This window comes from Polyodon spathula, chromosome 23 (assembly GCF_017654505.1).
Source record: "Polyodon spathula isolate WHYD16114869_AA chromosome 23, ASM1765450v1, whole genome shotgun sequence".
In the NCBI taxonomy this organism is placed as follows: Eukaryota; Metazoa; Chordata; class Actinopteri; order Acipenseriformes; family Polyodontidae; genus Polyodon; species Polyodon spathula.
The window spans coordinates 18,671,425-18,686,328 of NC_054556.1; the positions used below are offsets into that span (position 1 = coordinate 18,671,425).

Sequence of the window (14,904 nt, forward strand, 5' to 3'; positions counted from 1 at the left end):
TTGTCTGTTTATTTTGGCGAGTGTGCCGTGTCCTGTTTTTGTTTGTTACAACAGTTTATTTTCTGTCTGTCTGTTCATTCATTAAATGCTGAGCGAGACCATTCGCTCAGCTCCACCAAACTCCACCTCTCTCTTGTTGTTTATTTCCTGGATCTGGTCTGACGTCAGCCACTCCGGCAGACTTTGTGACACATAGTGTCAGAACTGGGATTACTAGCACCCCCTAGACGCAGACCAGAGCAGGAACCGCAATTTCTTGTTTAAAAAAAAATGAGAACAAAAAAAATATGTCAGAAGACGCCGTCAGGCTGAGGGATTGGATCCGGAACAATGCTGGGCTGGAGGCACAGTCCATGCCCATAGCCATCCGAGTCCTGTGGCTGATGGACAGGGAGCGATGGGAGGCGTACAAGAGGGAGGAGTACCTCCGCCGCCAGGAGACTACATGCCTCTGCCACCTCCACCGGCAGGAGCAGAGCAACAGGAGCTGCCTCTGCCTCCGCCACCTCCACCAGCAGAGGGTGAACGCCTGCTGGGTCCCTTTCCACCAGCAGATGATGAATGCCTGCTGGGTCCCTTTCCACCAGCAGATGATGAATACCTGCTGGTATCACTTCCCCCACCAGCAGAGGATGAATGCCTGCTGGTATCACTTCCCCCACCAGCAGAGGATGAATGCCTGCTGATATCACTTCCCCCACCAGCAGAGGATGAATGCCTGCTGGTATCACTTCCCCCACCATCACAAGGAGAGGAGCTGGAGCTTCCTCTGCCTCCATCACCATCAGGGGGAGAAGAACAGGAACTGCCTCTTCCTTCACCAGAAGAACCAGGACTAGATGCTGGCGGTCTTCAGCAGCCTGTGCATAGGCTGCTGAGGGAAGCACGGGGAAAAACCGCCCGGCCGCAGTGGCCAAGAAGAGGGCCAACACCCGTACCCCATCTTGCCCTGACTCCCTGCCTCGCTTTGCCCAAGGATGTCTGCCTCGCTTCGCCCAACGATGCCTGTATCGCTTCACCCAAGAATGCCTGTCTTGCTTCGCCCAAGGATGCCTGTCTCGCTTCGCCCAAAGATGCCTGCCTGGCATTGCGTAGGGTTGCCTGTTGTTCCGTATCGCCTGGAGTTGCCTGTTGCTCTGCATCGCCTGGGGTTGCCAGTTGCTCCGCATCGCCTGAGGTTGCCAGCCACTCCTCATCATTTGGGGTTGCCTGTTGTTCCACATCGCCTGGGGTTGCCTGTTGCTCTGCATCACCTGGGGTCACTGGAACTGCTTAACCAGGGGTTGCAGTCAGCTCTGCTGACAGCATGGCCAGTAGCAGCCTGGCTACTGGCAACATTGCCACCCATCAACCCCTTAAAGTCCCTGTTCTTGCCCCAGGACTTTGAGCGAGACTTTTGGGATTTTAAGGGGGGAGGTGTCCATTGAGGCCATGTCTGCTTTGCAAAAGGTGGGGAGGGGTATATGTGGCAAAGTGACCGCCCCTGTGTGTATTATATGTTGTTGTCATTAATGTTGGTGTATAGTCATTGGTACACAGGATATAAACGGGTCTGTGTAACACAAGTGTTTAAAATGTATATTTGTATTTAGGCACGAGGATTGCACAGCACTTCACGTGCTAAAAAGTAATAATATGTGAGCACGGGGAATTGCACTTTATTAATTCACATGCAGTTGTACCGCGACTCCAATTGAATGATTGATTAGCAGTCGAGTCTCGGTACAGCTGCATAAAAGCAATATGTTTTCACATACTCGGGGTTGTGTGTTCGGTGAGTGGAGAATGGGATTGGAGACGGAGGTAATAATAATAATAATAATAATAATAATAATAATAATAATAATAATAATAATAATAATAATAATAATAATAATAATAGTCGTAGTTAAATATCTGCTCACCGTGTTTTGTTTAGTCTGTTTTGTTTGTCTGTTTATTTTGGCGAATGTGCCGTGTCCTGTTTTTGTTTGTTACAACCATTTATTTTCTGTCTGTCTGTTCATTCATTAAATGTTGAGCGAGACCATTTGCTCAGCTCCACCAAACTCCACCTCTCTCTTGTTGTTTATTTCCTGTTTCTGGTCTGACGTCACCCACTCCGGCCATCTTTGTGACACTCCACCATTCCTATTTCCCTGTCCCGGATCAAGAAGTCATATGATACCTGAACACTTCCCCGAATAGAAGGATCTTGATAAAGGCGAGTCCATGCCCTGTGGTTTCTTAATGCATGTAATGCAATGTTTTGCCCATGCTGCTCAGACAAGCTCTGTTCTGCGCTGTCTGCTAATTGCAGTGCTAATTTAATTAAGAGAGAACAGCTGAGCAGCAATCCCTGGGCTAGCACATGCACAGCTGGGGACTGGCACACAGCTCTCTGCCACTGTAATGGGCAGTGTTGTGTGATACACTGCCTGTCAGTGAAATGAGATGAGGTTACAAGTTCTGAAAACCGCGAATGCAGACATGCCTGGCTCTTTTCCACTGTGGTTTAGACTCTTGCTTGCTATGCTTAGGGTTGTGCCCAGCCTCCGCCCCTTTACCCCAGCGACCCTAAATGTAGACAAGCTACTGTAAACCACTCCTCAGTGCAGAGGAGGCTATTCGGTGGCTTATCGCTGGTTAATCTCAAAAACTTTGTCAGGTCTTAAGGATCCCAGTTGTTCAGCATCATTAACATGGCTAGGCAACACCTTCCACCCCGTCATTCACTCTATGTAAAGAAGTGTCTCCTACCTTCTGCCCTAAGTTAGTCTACACTTCTACACTATGCCCTCTCCAGTTTTCTGTGCTGTGTTGGCTAACTTCGTTGCCTCCCTCTCACCTAAAACCCTCCACCAGCAGCATCCTGCACCTGCCTTTCTCAGTTCTTGCCTCCTTTCTCTGGCAGGCTTTTCTTTGATTCCCTACTCTCAACAGTTGAAGCATTGCATTGTATCAGAGATTGTAAACACAATGCAAATGGTGCCCTCACCACTGAAACTCCAGACCACATAGATCACTTGTTTTGCATTGTTGAGCATAAGAACGCCTGTCTCCGAAAAGACAGGAAATGCTTAATACTGGCATCCTCACAAAGCAGAGGAATGTTTTTAATGGAAGACACTAGTTTCCCATATCGGACCAGTTCTTTCTCCAGTGTCTCATTTTTCAAAAAAGGAGATTTGTTATTATTACTTTTGTCACAGGGGGGACACCTGAACAAATTAACCTTTTACTGAAAATTCTTCATCTAATAGTTTATTAGCAAAGGGCACTCTGTCAAAAACATGACAAGGCCTTTTTCCATTCGCGATGTCGACTTGATATTTTCAAAGCCCACATCTCCCACTGCCAGCAGTCACTCCTCCACCGACACCATGGTGCTTGTCAAGCAACGGACACCATGTCAGCAGGTCAAAGCCCACAGTACTCCAGAATGAGACCCAGTGGAAGGGTGGTGGGTAATTCACTGACACACAAGACAGAACAGTTTTACTTGGAACACCACCCAGGTGCCCAGTTTTATTTTTAGGACAGTTCTTATTTTTCACCGGCAGAGGGCACTGTTGTCCGTGGGTTGCCTATCAACGATGATAGACAGCACCACGGAAATACCAAAGTTGGTAAATGAATTCACTGCAGGCGCACTCGCAGGTGCTCAAAGAAATAATAATGAAAACAGAAGGTGAAAAGAACAAGGAAAAATAACACAATAATAAAACTACAAATAAAAGGTGCTGCACTCGGCAGCATTATCCCAGTCGTCGCTACCCACACAACCCGGATCACCGACCTACTCTAGCGGCTCCCTGCCTGCTCTAAACAATACCTCGGGGTCTGCCCAAGGGTTCCCCGCTGTCACTCTCTGCCCTGTTCTTTGCCATGTTTCTCCCAGCTGGTTTCTCGGTCCTCGACCAGCGCTTCCATACACACAACGTATCTAAGAGGGCAGACCTGAGGAAACAGCAGAGCATTTTTTATAGGGCTAGCAATCTCCCAAGACTCGTCTCTCAGCCATTCAGAGAGGGGGAAAGTCCACACACCCACTTTCCCACCTCCCCGTGTCACTGCCATGACTCACAGGCGGTTGTTGGATGACTGCCGCCCTCTTCCTGCAGTACTGTGAACACGCCAACAGAGTCAGCACAGATCTCCCCCTGCTACAGACCCCATGATGAGGTCTGCAAACACAAAACAACAACTGCATATTATTTATAAAATAAACAAATGAATACAAAATAAGAAAAAATGTAGCACAAATCCTGCTCATTCCACCCACGGTGTTCAGCACTACTGTCTCCCAGCAAGTTCCTCCCATTGCACAATCCTCAGTGAGAGAGAGAGAGAGACTTTTTGACTTTTAATCAAACTTTATTTTCGATTCAATTAGTACAGCAAAATCAAAAATAAACTTCTAAGTTTTGTCACCCCAAATCCCATTCCCATTTTAACACATTTCATCCTTCACCCTCCATTTACACAAGATAAACAACTACAGCAGTGTCAACACAGACTGAAGCTAAATCAGCAGTTACAGGTGAATACTCATTACAGTTCAGAATGTACACTGTTTACACATCAGATCAAAAACATTTCAAATTAAAAATTGTCGAAGGTTGACCTGTTGAGCACACAGTACGTCTGGTCAAAGTATACCACAAACCCCATGAATTCTCTCAGTTAGCCACAGCTTTCAATAGCAGTTTGTAATCAACACACAGCAGAGTGACAGGTCTCCAGTTATTTGTTTTCCACAGATCCCCCTTTCTAGATAGCAGAGAGATGACTTTCGTCTGTAGCAGAGCACCAGCTCTCCCTACGTCAGACTGGTTTTTAAAATAATCCGGAAAAATAAAAAAGTGAAGTAGAGACAGATTGCAGAGCTGTCAGCAGCTCTCACTCTCACTCCAGATTCCATACAGGCACTCCAATAACACTCCCACAAGGCAGAGAGAAAAAAAGAGAGCACACCTCAGTCCTGACCTGAACACCCACTAAACACCAATTGAGTCCAAGCAGAGACTGACAAGTGTGTGGCATTTATTTTTTACCTCAAGTCAAACCTTTACTAGACAAAATGAATGAGAAGAAGGTGAATTACCTCTCTGTCCCACCTTCGCATATTGAAATAATAATACCAGGCTGCTTGTGGTATGATATATGATCCAGAGTGGCTCAGGTGTTCCATGGCGATAAGATTCAGATTTGACAAGCACCCGGTAAAAGTGATTTGTTTCATGCCTGCAATAAATATGTATGCCTGTGTGGCAGGCTGGCGAGTGGATAGAGGCCCAGAGACAGACTGCAGTTCAAAAAAATACACTTTTATTATAAATAGATATAAAAATAAAGGCACAAAGGCCAAAACAAAGGGATTGAAACACAAAAACAAAGACAAAAAGCAAAATGTACAAACTAAAGGTTTCCAGGCTGGGCAATGGCTACACTGGATTTAGAAAATTGAAAAATCACAACCAACAAAACACCAACCTGCTTCCTCAGCTCCCTCCTCCCAAACGAGAAGCAGAGGCCTCATTTTATGTCAGGTGGCTGGGAACTGATTGATCGTTAATTAAACTAATCAACTAATCAACCCCAGCCACCAGAACATAATAATCCCAGGCAGGTAGGGGAAATTAACCTCATCCCTGAAGATTTAAAAAGGGCAGAGCTTTGCACTGCCACACACCTCCCCCCATGTACAACGTACACCAGCCGCAATCGGCCAACTCCCCCCTTCCCCCCACCCCCTAGACCCCAATTATGTCCCTTGGGTGGGCTGTTATGGTGGGTGGTGGTGGGTGGGGTTGATGTCGGAGCCCCCAAGCCTTCTTTAGTTGAGGGGGCCCCGGATGTCCAAGGTAGTATGGCCACGGCGGCCCGGCTCCCTCTGGTGGCGGAGGCGGCAACGGCGGCCTGGCTCCCTCTGGTGGCAGAGACGGCAATGGCGGCGGACCCTCGGCAACCCTAGAAAACAAAAAGGAGACACGAGCAGTCCCAAGCGATGCGAAGCAGTAGGCAACCCCAGGCGATGCAAATGAGACATCCCTGAGCTGAGCGGGCATTGCATCCCTGGGCGGTGCAAGACAGGCATCCTTGGGCCATAGCTCCTCCCTCTCTGGCTCTGGGAGCGGCGGCTCCTCCCTCTCTGGCTCTCGGGACAACGGCAGCTCCTCCTCCCTCTCTGGCTCTTGGGACGACGGCAGCTCCTCCCCCTCTCTGGCTCTCGGGACGACGGCAGCTCCTCCCCCCTCTCTGGCTCTCTGGACGACGGCAGCTCCTCCCCCCTCTCTGGCTTTTGGGACGACGGCAGCTCCTCCTCCCTCTCTGGCTCTCGGGAAGGCATCTCCACCCTCTTTATTGGAGTGACTGGGGCATCTCCCATGTCTACCGCCATGTAATTAACCACCATGAGGGCAACCTCTGGGAAGGACGCCGGGTGGTGTTTTTCCTCCCACTGTTTCCTTCTCTCCCCATCTCGACGCCACAGCGTGTTGATAACTATGGGGAGATCGTGGACGAGGTCTGCCTCAGGGTGCATCAACCAGTCCCAGATCTCCTGGGCAGGTGGTGAAGGTGGTGGTGCTGGAGGTAGTGGGGTGGCCCCTGATGCCCGGGGTGAACACTGCACCTCTTCCTGGGCCTGGTTGTAGGGGAATCCTGCCCAGTTGTGGCCGTCCTCCTCACACTGGCCACACCAGTTTGCTGGTGGCACGTCTGGGCAGGACCGCCAACGATGGTCCTCCTTCCCGCACCAGGAACACCAGGGGAAGTGGCTGGCCGGGTCCTCCAGCGGTGGCTGCAGCAGCTTACATTTCTTCAGCTGCTGCTTTTCCTGCCTTTGCCGCTGTCTGCTCTTCTTTCCCATAATCCAAAAAAATAAATAAATAATTCTCCCAAAAATTAAAAAAAATAAATAAAATATTGCTCTGAGCCTCTAGGTGGCGCTATCCCACTGCTGACACCAAATGCGACAGGCTAGTGAGTGGATAGAGGCCCAGAGACAGACTGCAGTTCAAAAAAATATACTTTTATTATAAATAGATATAAAAATAAAGGCACAAGGGCCAAAACAAAGGGATTGAAACAGAAAAACAAAGACAAAAAGCAAAATGTACAAAAAAAAAGGTTTCCAGGCTGGGCAATGCCTTCACTGGAGTTAGAAAATTGAAAAATCACAACCAACAAAACACCAACCTGCTTCCTCAGCTCCCTCCTCCCAAATGAGAAGCAGAGGCCTCCTTTTATGTCAGATGGCTGGGCGCTGATTGATAGTTAATTAACCTAATCAACTAATTAACCCCAGCCACCTGAACATAATAAACCCAGACAGGTAGGGGAAACTAACCCCATCCCTGTCAATTTAAAAACAATAAATAGTCTTTAAATATGGGTCTGCTGTATATAATTAAGAATCATGCATATAATTGGAAATCATGTCCCTCACAAAATATACTATATATATATATATATAATACCAAACTTAAACAACAACACCATTCCACTTAAATGTTTCTACCATGCTATCCAAAGAGGGTGGGAGCCGAAGAGTGGTGGCTATTTATAAACCCTTTGCGGTCCTATGGCGGACCAGGTCAGATATTACAGTTTTCCTTTTCCAGTGCGATCAAAAAGATGTAGAGCAGAGGTCTCTAGTCGTTTTTTCACCAGAAAAAGCCAAGAAAACCTTTCAATGGCCAAGTGAGAACTGTAGGAGCAGAACAAAACCAAAAAAATGGGTGTATCTGAGCAATAGAGCTAGCCCCTGCACCACAGAGATAACACGGACACAAACCAAGGAGAGAGCTGCTTCCGCATCCAGCGCGCAAAGAATATCACAGACATCTGCAAAGCTTTTTGAGGTGTTATAGTAATAAAATAATGACTTGGATCACATTATTGCGGAATTTGGTGATAAAATGAGTGATCAGGAGAGGATTTATCAGTAGGCACGTCTATAAAGAGGTATGTGAAAAATACAGCGAACAAGGGGTGGGGCTTGGCTGGAGAAGCAGTACTGATGTTGTTTTGCCATGCAATGCCGCTTAACCCGGTTTACTCTGAAAAAAATTTAAACAGCGCATGTAAAATAAACAGCGCGTATGAAAATAAATTGGACCTGACATGCCTGGCAAGCGCTGAATAAATGGACAGCAAAGGGTTAAAATAGTGAGTTTTCAATCTATCAATTACTTTTCTTACTATATATATATATATATATATATATATATATATATATATATATATCAGTGCCTTGCAAAAGTATTCAGACACCTAACCAATTCTTTCATATTACTTAATTACAAATGGTACATTGAATTTTCTTTCTGTTTGATATTTTATTTTAAAACACTTAAACTCAAAATCAATTATTGTAAGGTGACATTGGTTTCATGTTGTGAAATTTTTTTAAGAAAAATATCTTGCTTGCATAACTATTCAACCCCCACAAATTAATATTTGGTAGAGCCACCTTTTGCTGCAATAACAGCTTTAAGTCTTTTGGGGTAAGTATGTACCAGCTTTGCACAGTGTCAGAGTGATTTTGGCCCATTCTTCTTGGCAGATTTGCTCCAGGTTGTTCAGGTTGGTTGGACGACGCTTGTGGACTGCAATTTTCAAATAATGCCACAGATTCTCAATGGGATTGAGGTCAAGACTTTGACTGGGCCACTGTAGGACATTTCCCTTTTTGTTCTTGAGCCACTCCAACGTTGCTTTGGCCTTGTGCTTGGGATCATTGTCCTGCTGAAAGATGAATTTCCTCCCAAGCTTCAGTTTTTTGCGGACTGAAGCAGATTCTCTTGTAGTATTTTCCTGTATTTTACTCATCCATTCTTCTTTCAATTGTAACAAGATGCACAGTCCCTGCTGATAAGCATCCCCACAGCATGATCCTGCCACCACCATACTTCACTTTAGGGATGGTGTGTCTTGAGGCATGGGCAGTGTTAGTTTGCGCCACACATAGCGCTTTGAGTTTTGGCCAAAAAGCGCTATCTTGGTCTCACCTGACCACAAAACCTTTTCCCACATCACAGCTGGGTCACTCTCATGCTTTCTGACAAACTCCAGACGTTCTTTCAGATGGTATTTTTTGAGTAACGGCTTCTTTCTTGCCACCCTCCCATACAGGCCAGTGTTATGCATAGTTCTTGATATGGTTGACTGGTGCACCATTACTCCACTCCCAGCCATTGAACTCTGTTGCTTCTTCAAAGTGATTATTGGCCTCTCTGTGGCTTCTCTCACAAGTCTCCTTCTTGCTTGAGCGCTGTGTTCTGAGGGACAGCCTTTTCTTGGCATTGCCTGGGTGGTGTGATGCAGCTTCCACTTCCTGATTATTGATCCAACTGTGCTCACTGGGATATCCAAACACTTGGATATTATTTTGTACCCTTTCTCTAATCTATGCATTTGTATTACTTTATCTCTAACTTCTGTAGAATGCTCTTTGGTCTTCATTTTCCTTCAGATTCACAGCCTTACCAATGATCCTTCAACAGTGGGGTTTTTATCCAGAAAATGTGACAGCAACTTTAATGGTTCACAGATGGAGGCCAATGGTAAGGTAATTTTGTCATCGTTAGGGCAATTTTTTTCATCAGTGCAAACTGGGAGCTTCCACAGCACAGGGGTTGAATACTTATGCAAGCAAGATATTTCAGTTTTTTATTTTCCTTAAAAATATTTCCCAACATAAAACCAATGTCACTTTACAATAATTGATTCTGAGTTTCAGTGTTTAAAAATAAAATATCAAACAGAACGAAATTTCAATGTACCATTTGTAATTCGGAACATTCCCTCTCATGGATCATTTTAATTAGCAGTTTTGAAACTATAAATAGCCTGGCTAAATGGCTGTCAGGAGTTCAGTTTGAAGCAACAGACAAGCAAACCAAGAGCAAGAAGAACATAAGAACATAAGAAAGTTTACAAACGAGAGGAAGCCATTTGGCCCATCTTGCTCGTTTGGTTGTTAGTAGCTTATTGATCCCAGAATCTCATCAAGCAGCTTCTTGAAGGATCCCAGGGTGTCAGCTTCAACAACATTACTGGGGAGTTGATTCCAGACCCTCACAATTCTCTGTGTAAAAAAGTGCCTCCTATTTTCTGTTCTGAATGCCCCTTTGTCTAATCTCCATTTGTGACCCCTGGTCCTTGTTTCTTTTTTCAGGTCAAAAAAGTCTCTTGGGTCAACATTGACAATACCTTTTAGAATTTTGAATGCTTGAATTAGGTCGACACATAGTCTTCTTTGTTCAAGACTGAACAGATTCAATTCTTTTAGCCTGTCCACATAACTTTTAAGCCCGGAATAATTCTGGTCACTCTTCTTTGCACTCTTTCTAGAGCAGCAATATCTTTTTTATAGCAAGGTGACCAGAACTGCACACAATATTCAAGATGAGGTCTTACTAGTGCATTGTACAGTTTTAACATTACTTCCCTTGATTTAAATTCAACACTTTTCACAATGTATCCAAGCATCTTGTTAGCCTTTTTTATAGCTTCCCCACATTGTCTAGATGAAGACATTTCTGAGTCAACAAAAACTCCTAGGTCTTTTTCATAGATTCCTTCTCCAATCTCAGTATCTCCCATATGATATTTTCTCTATTAAATGTTATTTGCCATGTGTCTGCCCAGTTCTGAATCTTGTCTAGATCATTTTGAATGACCTTTCTGCTACTACAGTGTTTGTCACTCCTCCTACTTTTTGTGACTCTGAGCCTCCCTCTCGCCGAGGGGGGGCAAGGGTTGGTGTGCATCAGGAGCCAGGTGTACACCTTCCGCCTCCAGACCCTGCAGAGATACCTGTACGCAGAAACCAGCCCAATCCAACCCTCTCCATAGACAATAGAAAACCAGCCCAACCCAACCCCTCTCCACAGACAAAAGAAAACCAGCCCAATGCAACCCCCTCCAAAGACAATAGAAAACCAACCCAATGCAACCCCTCTCCATAGACACTCAATAGAAAACCAACCCAATCTAACCCTCTCCATAGATAAAAGAAAACCAGCCCAATGCAACCCCTCTCCATAGACAATAGAAAACCAGCCCAATGCAACCCCTCTCCATAGACAAAAGAAAACCAGCTCAATCTGACCCTCTCCATAGACATACAATAGAAAACCAGCTTAAACCGACCCTCTCCATAGACACTCAATAGAAAACCAGTCCAATCCATCCCCTCTCCATAGACACTCAATAGAAAACCAATCCAATCCGACCCTCTCCACAGACACTCAATAGAAAACCAGTCCAATCCTGCCCTGCCCCAGTGATGTATACCCTTACATTACTGTTGGGTAATTACACAATAGCAAAATGCATAGGTTTATGAAAAAAATAAATTGCAAGCACAACTTGCTTTCACTTTCCTGTAGCCATTTTGCATTACCGCTGTACACATGGGTGACGTTGCTGAAGAGCTTGATCATGGCGGATAAGCGTTAGGGCAGGTATGTGAAGGGAGAATACTGTATTATATTTTTTAACCTATATAACGAATGGAACTGCACAACAAGATTTATGGAATTATGTTGTTAGCTACAGTCCCTTTAAGTGGTATTGCTTCTTGCACTATACAACAGCTTTCACAGCTTCTGTTAATACATTACACAGACATTATACAGTAGTTGAACATTGCTTGATAAAGATAGCGAACAGTGATTATTCTACATCATCATGGTCAAACATATTGTGAAGCATTACTGGCCTGTGAAATATAGTTGTATTTGCACAGTTTCTAGATGAAGGGATGTACACTTTGAGAGCATCCTAAGCTCTCTCCGGTCTGCGAAGCAGCTTCTGGGGATAGAAAGGCAGTACCCTGTAGTGACAGCAAGTGATTCACCATCTTGAGTGAAGGAGAGAGATTTAAACAACACACTCTGAAAGGAACCATTACAAGTTTAGTGATAACCTTCAGGAACTGTCTTCTGAAACTGCAAGATCTGGATTATCTTTCCTGAGAGAATGGGCCCTGTCGCTAGATGCTGACACTCAAAACATAGAGAATAATGGTTTATTGATCTTAACCTGAGATATCTGTCCTTCTTGGATAAAAGAGCCATACTTATAACTATTGGGCTCTTAAAAGATCATGAAATGATATGCATAAGAAAGCTTTACTTTCTTACACATAAGTTAGCAATTGCATCTTTTTATTGTAAAAATGTGTATTTATTGTTTGCGCTTCAAAAAATCGATTATTTTCTGATATGGTGCTGTGACAGAGACAGAATGATTCTTGGTGATAAATCTCCCTCCTGACCTGTGACGGCGCTGTGTAAAGAGAACAGATTGCCCTGGATTGGATGGCCTAACAATTAATTCCCAAGGTTAGGTGGAAGTAGGCAATCTAGAAAGGGGGCGGAGCTATGGTACAACAAGTCATCGCCCCATAAGGGAAGCGATGTGGCAACCTTGGATTGGAAGAGAAACGGCTGCACTCGCTAACCAAGGGGGTGTGACTGATGGTATATAAGGGGACACAACAAGGTGATCTGTTCATTTGTTCTGGTTAAGGTTGAACTGCTAAAGGACAACGTAACCATGAGTGTTTTGTTTCTTTGTTTCATCTAACTGTTGTATTTGTTATTTGTTAGATGGCTAGCACAATCCAGAGTTGTCGTTATAGGCCAGCACAAACCCGGATAACCAGTACTATTGTTCAGATACATATTTTGCAGCACTAGCACTGTGTTTAAGTATTTAAATACCATGCTTATTATTTTGGGATTTATCCACGTGTTTATTTAACTGAGCAGTACACATCATTAGGTACTGTCAGTCCTCCATTTATTGTGTTGTCATCAGACTATTGGATTACAAATTAAAACCATCAGTTCACCAGTACTTTGTTGTCTGTCATTATCTTGAACACTGCATTGCTTCTACACCTGCGCACTGCAACCCCCATTGCCACAGGTGCATATACATCATGGAACTACTGTTATGAAACCAAACCATTTTGGTGTTCCAATGCATATTTCTTTTTCAGATTTCACGTAGCTGCGTCATGTCACAATAGAGCCTTTGCCAAGCTTTGAATCCAGGACTCCCCACTGCAATGGCAAATCCATAAAACCGAAATTATCCTTCTATATCCACTGCCACTGCTTCAGACACATTAGAATTGGGGTAGAAACTTAACATTTCTAAATGTGCAGTCACCACTGTATCACAATTTCAGTAGCGGATTTTGATGATACACGCTAAAATGTTGATTGCCTATAGAGCTCTTACCAGTCTTGCTGTCCACAGTGAAGATCTTCTCCCCCTCCAGTACACTGTATATGACCCGCGCGCTGCTCCCGTATGTGGGATCATCTGCATCAGAGGCAGTTACCTTCATCACTGATGTCCCTGAAACAAACAAATGCCACAGTTCACTACAGACAAGCAGTTTTCAAACCTGTGCAACGAATCCCTCTTTTCTTTCTCATTTAGGGATGGATCCTACTCTACCACAGCACTACTATTGATTAACTGATTAATGATTGCCATAGCTTTTATTCTGCCTCAATTAAACATTCGTTGATCGATGAATCACCCTGGTGCTCCTGTGTTGAGTCTCACGTAGCTAGCAGCCCAGTAAACTTGTTTTCCTGGCATATTGCTAGATTAAAACTCTCTTGAATTTGTTTTGGTGATATAATTTAATGAAAGAATACCTGCTATATTTGTAATAATTCAATAAATAGTTATAATAGTGTTCTCAATGCATATATTATATTATGATGTGGAATAATATGTACATGTTTGCAGTTTCTTGCTTTTGAATATTCAATCTTTCTTAATGCATTGATTGTTGTTGATTATTGCCTGTCCAATATTTGATTAGATTGCTGATATCAGCTCTACAAAACTCCACAGTCAAGGTCAATAAGGGAGCCCAAACCAGTCTCTTATTAGCACGTAGCATTATCACGGTTCTCCTTTTCTTTCACTGTTGAAGATCTTTTGGTTCTTTTATTTTCAACTTCAATTTGTAAATACAGATATTCCATAGTTACATAATGCTATACATGAAAATTTTTAGCTATTCCCTTAATCCATTCAGGTGTTGCAGTTCCACTGTACTTAATGTACATTTCTTTTTTGCATGATATAATCCTAACCTTAACCCTATCTCTGCCTCTCACCCTAACCCTAGCCCTTACCATATCTCAAACTCTAACCCTAACCCTTTTTTGACACAATTGTGTACTTACATATATTGTGCAAAAACTATGCTTAATAACATTGTAATTATGTGTAAGTACACATGTATTTACTATGTAACTACTATGTAATTAGAGATGCTTCATGTAACGTGTTACTGTCTTCAGTGCATAGTACAACCCTGGTATCCTCCTTCCCTGAGCAGATTTTTTAATGGGACAGTTAGTTAGTAAGCATGGCAAAAATGACCTAAGCATCATTCATTAAAACAAATAATCGTATAGTAAATTAAATACAGCACTATCCCATTATAATGCAGGTGTCGGGGTCTATAATTGCAGCCCATGTTATTTGTGTTTTGCCTTACAACAAATATTGGTGTTTTTGTTCCAGAAATGACTGGCCAAATTTATATTGTAGTGTACAGTGGGAAATAAAGGAAGTCACATACAATTTGCAGGTACTTGAATCCACGGTTTATTGGGATGATTATTCCTGGCCACTGTCAGCCTGGGCCACACCAGAAACAACAAACACTCTTGCACATTCACACAGCAGCTTGTCTGACTCAGCTGTCAGCTCAGTTTGCGTTGATGTGGGCTTTCATGTCTCCACCTGTCCGGATGTCAATCAATCCCAGCTAAGGCAAGCTTACTGCTTCCCTGCTTACACACACACACAAGCAAGCACACACGCAAACACAAGTACGCACGCGCACACATGCACAAACACACACACGAG

General features: G+C 43.9%; 1 protein-coding gene across 1 annotated transcript in view; it reads right to left on the minus strand.

Annotated features, from left to right (window-relative positions):
* LOC121297780 (cadherin-22-like) overlaps positions 1–14,904 on the minus strand; it is a 190,667-nt gene that overhangs the window by 73,794 nt on the left and 101,969 nt on the right. The window contains exon 4 of the mRNA XM_041224277.1: positions 13,246–13,365. Within this exon, the coding sequence (XP_041080211.1) occupies positions 13,246–13,365 (120 nt within the window). The remainder of the gene's footprint in view (positions 1–13,245; positions 13,366–14,904) is intronic.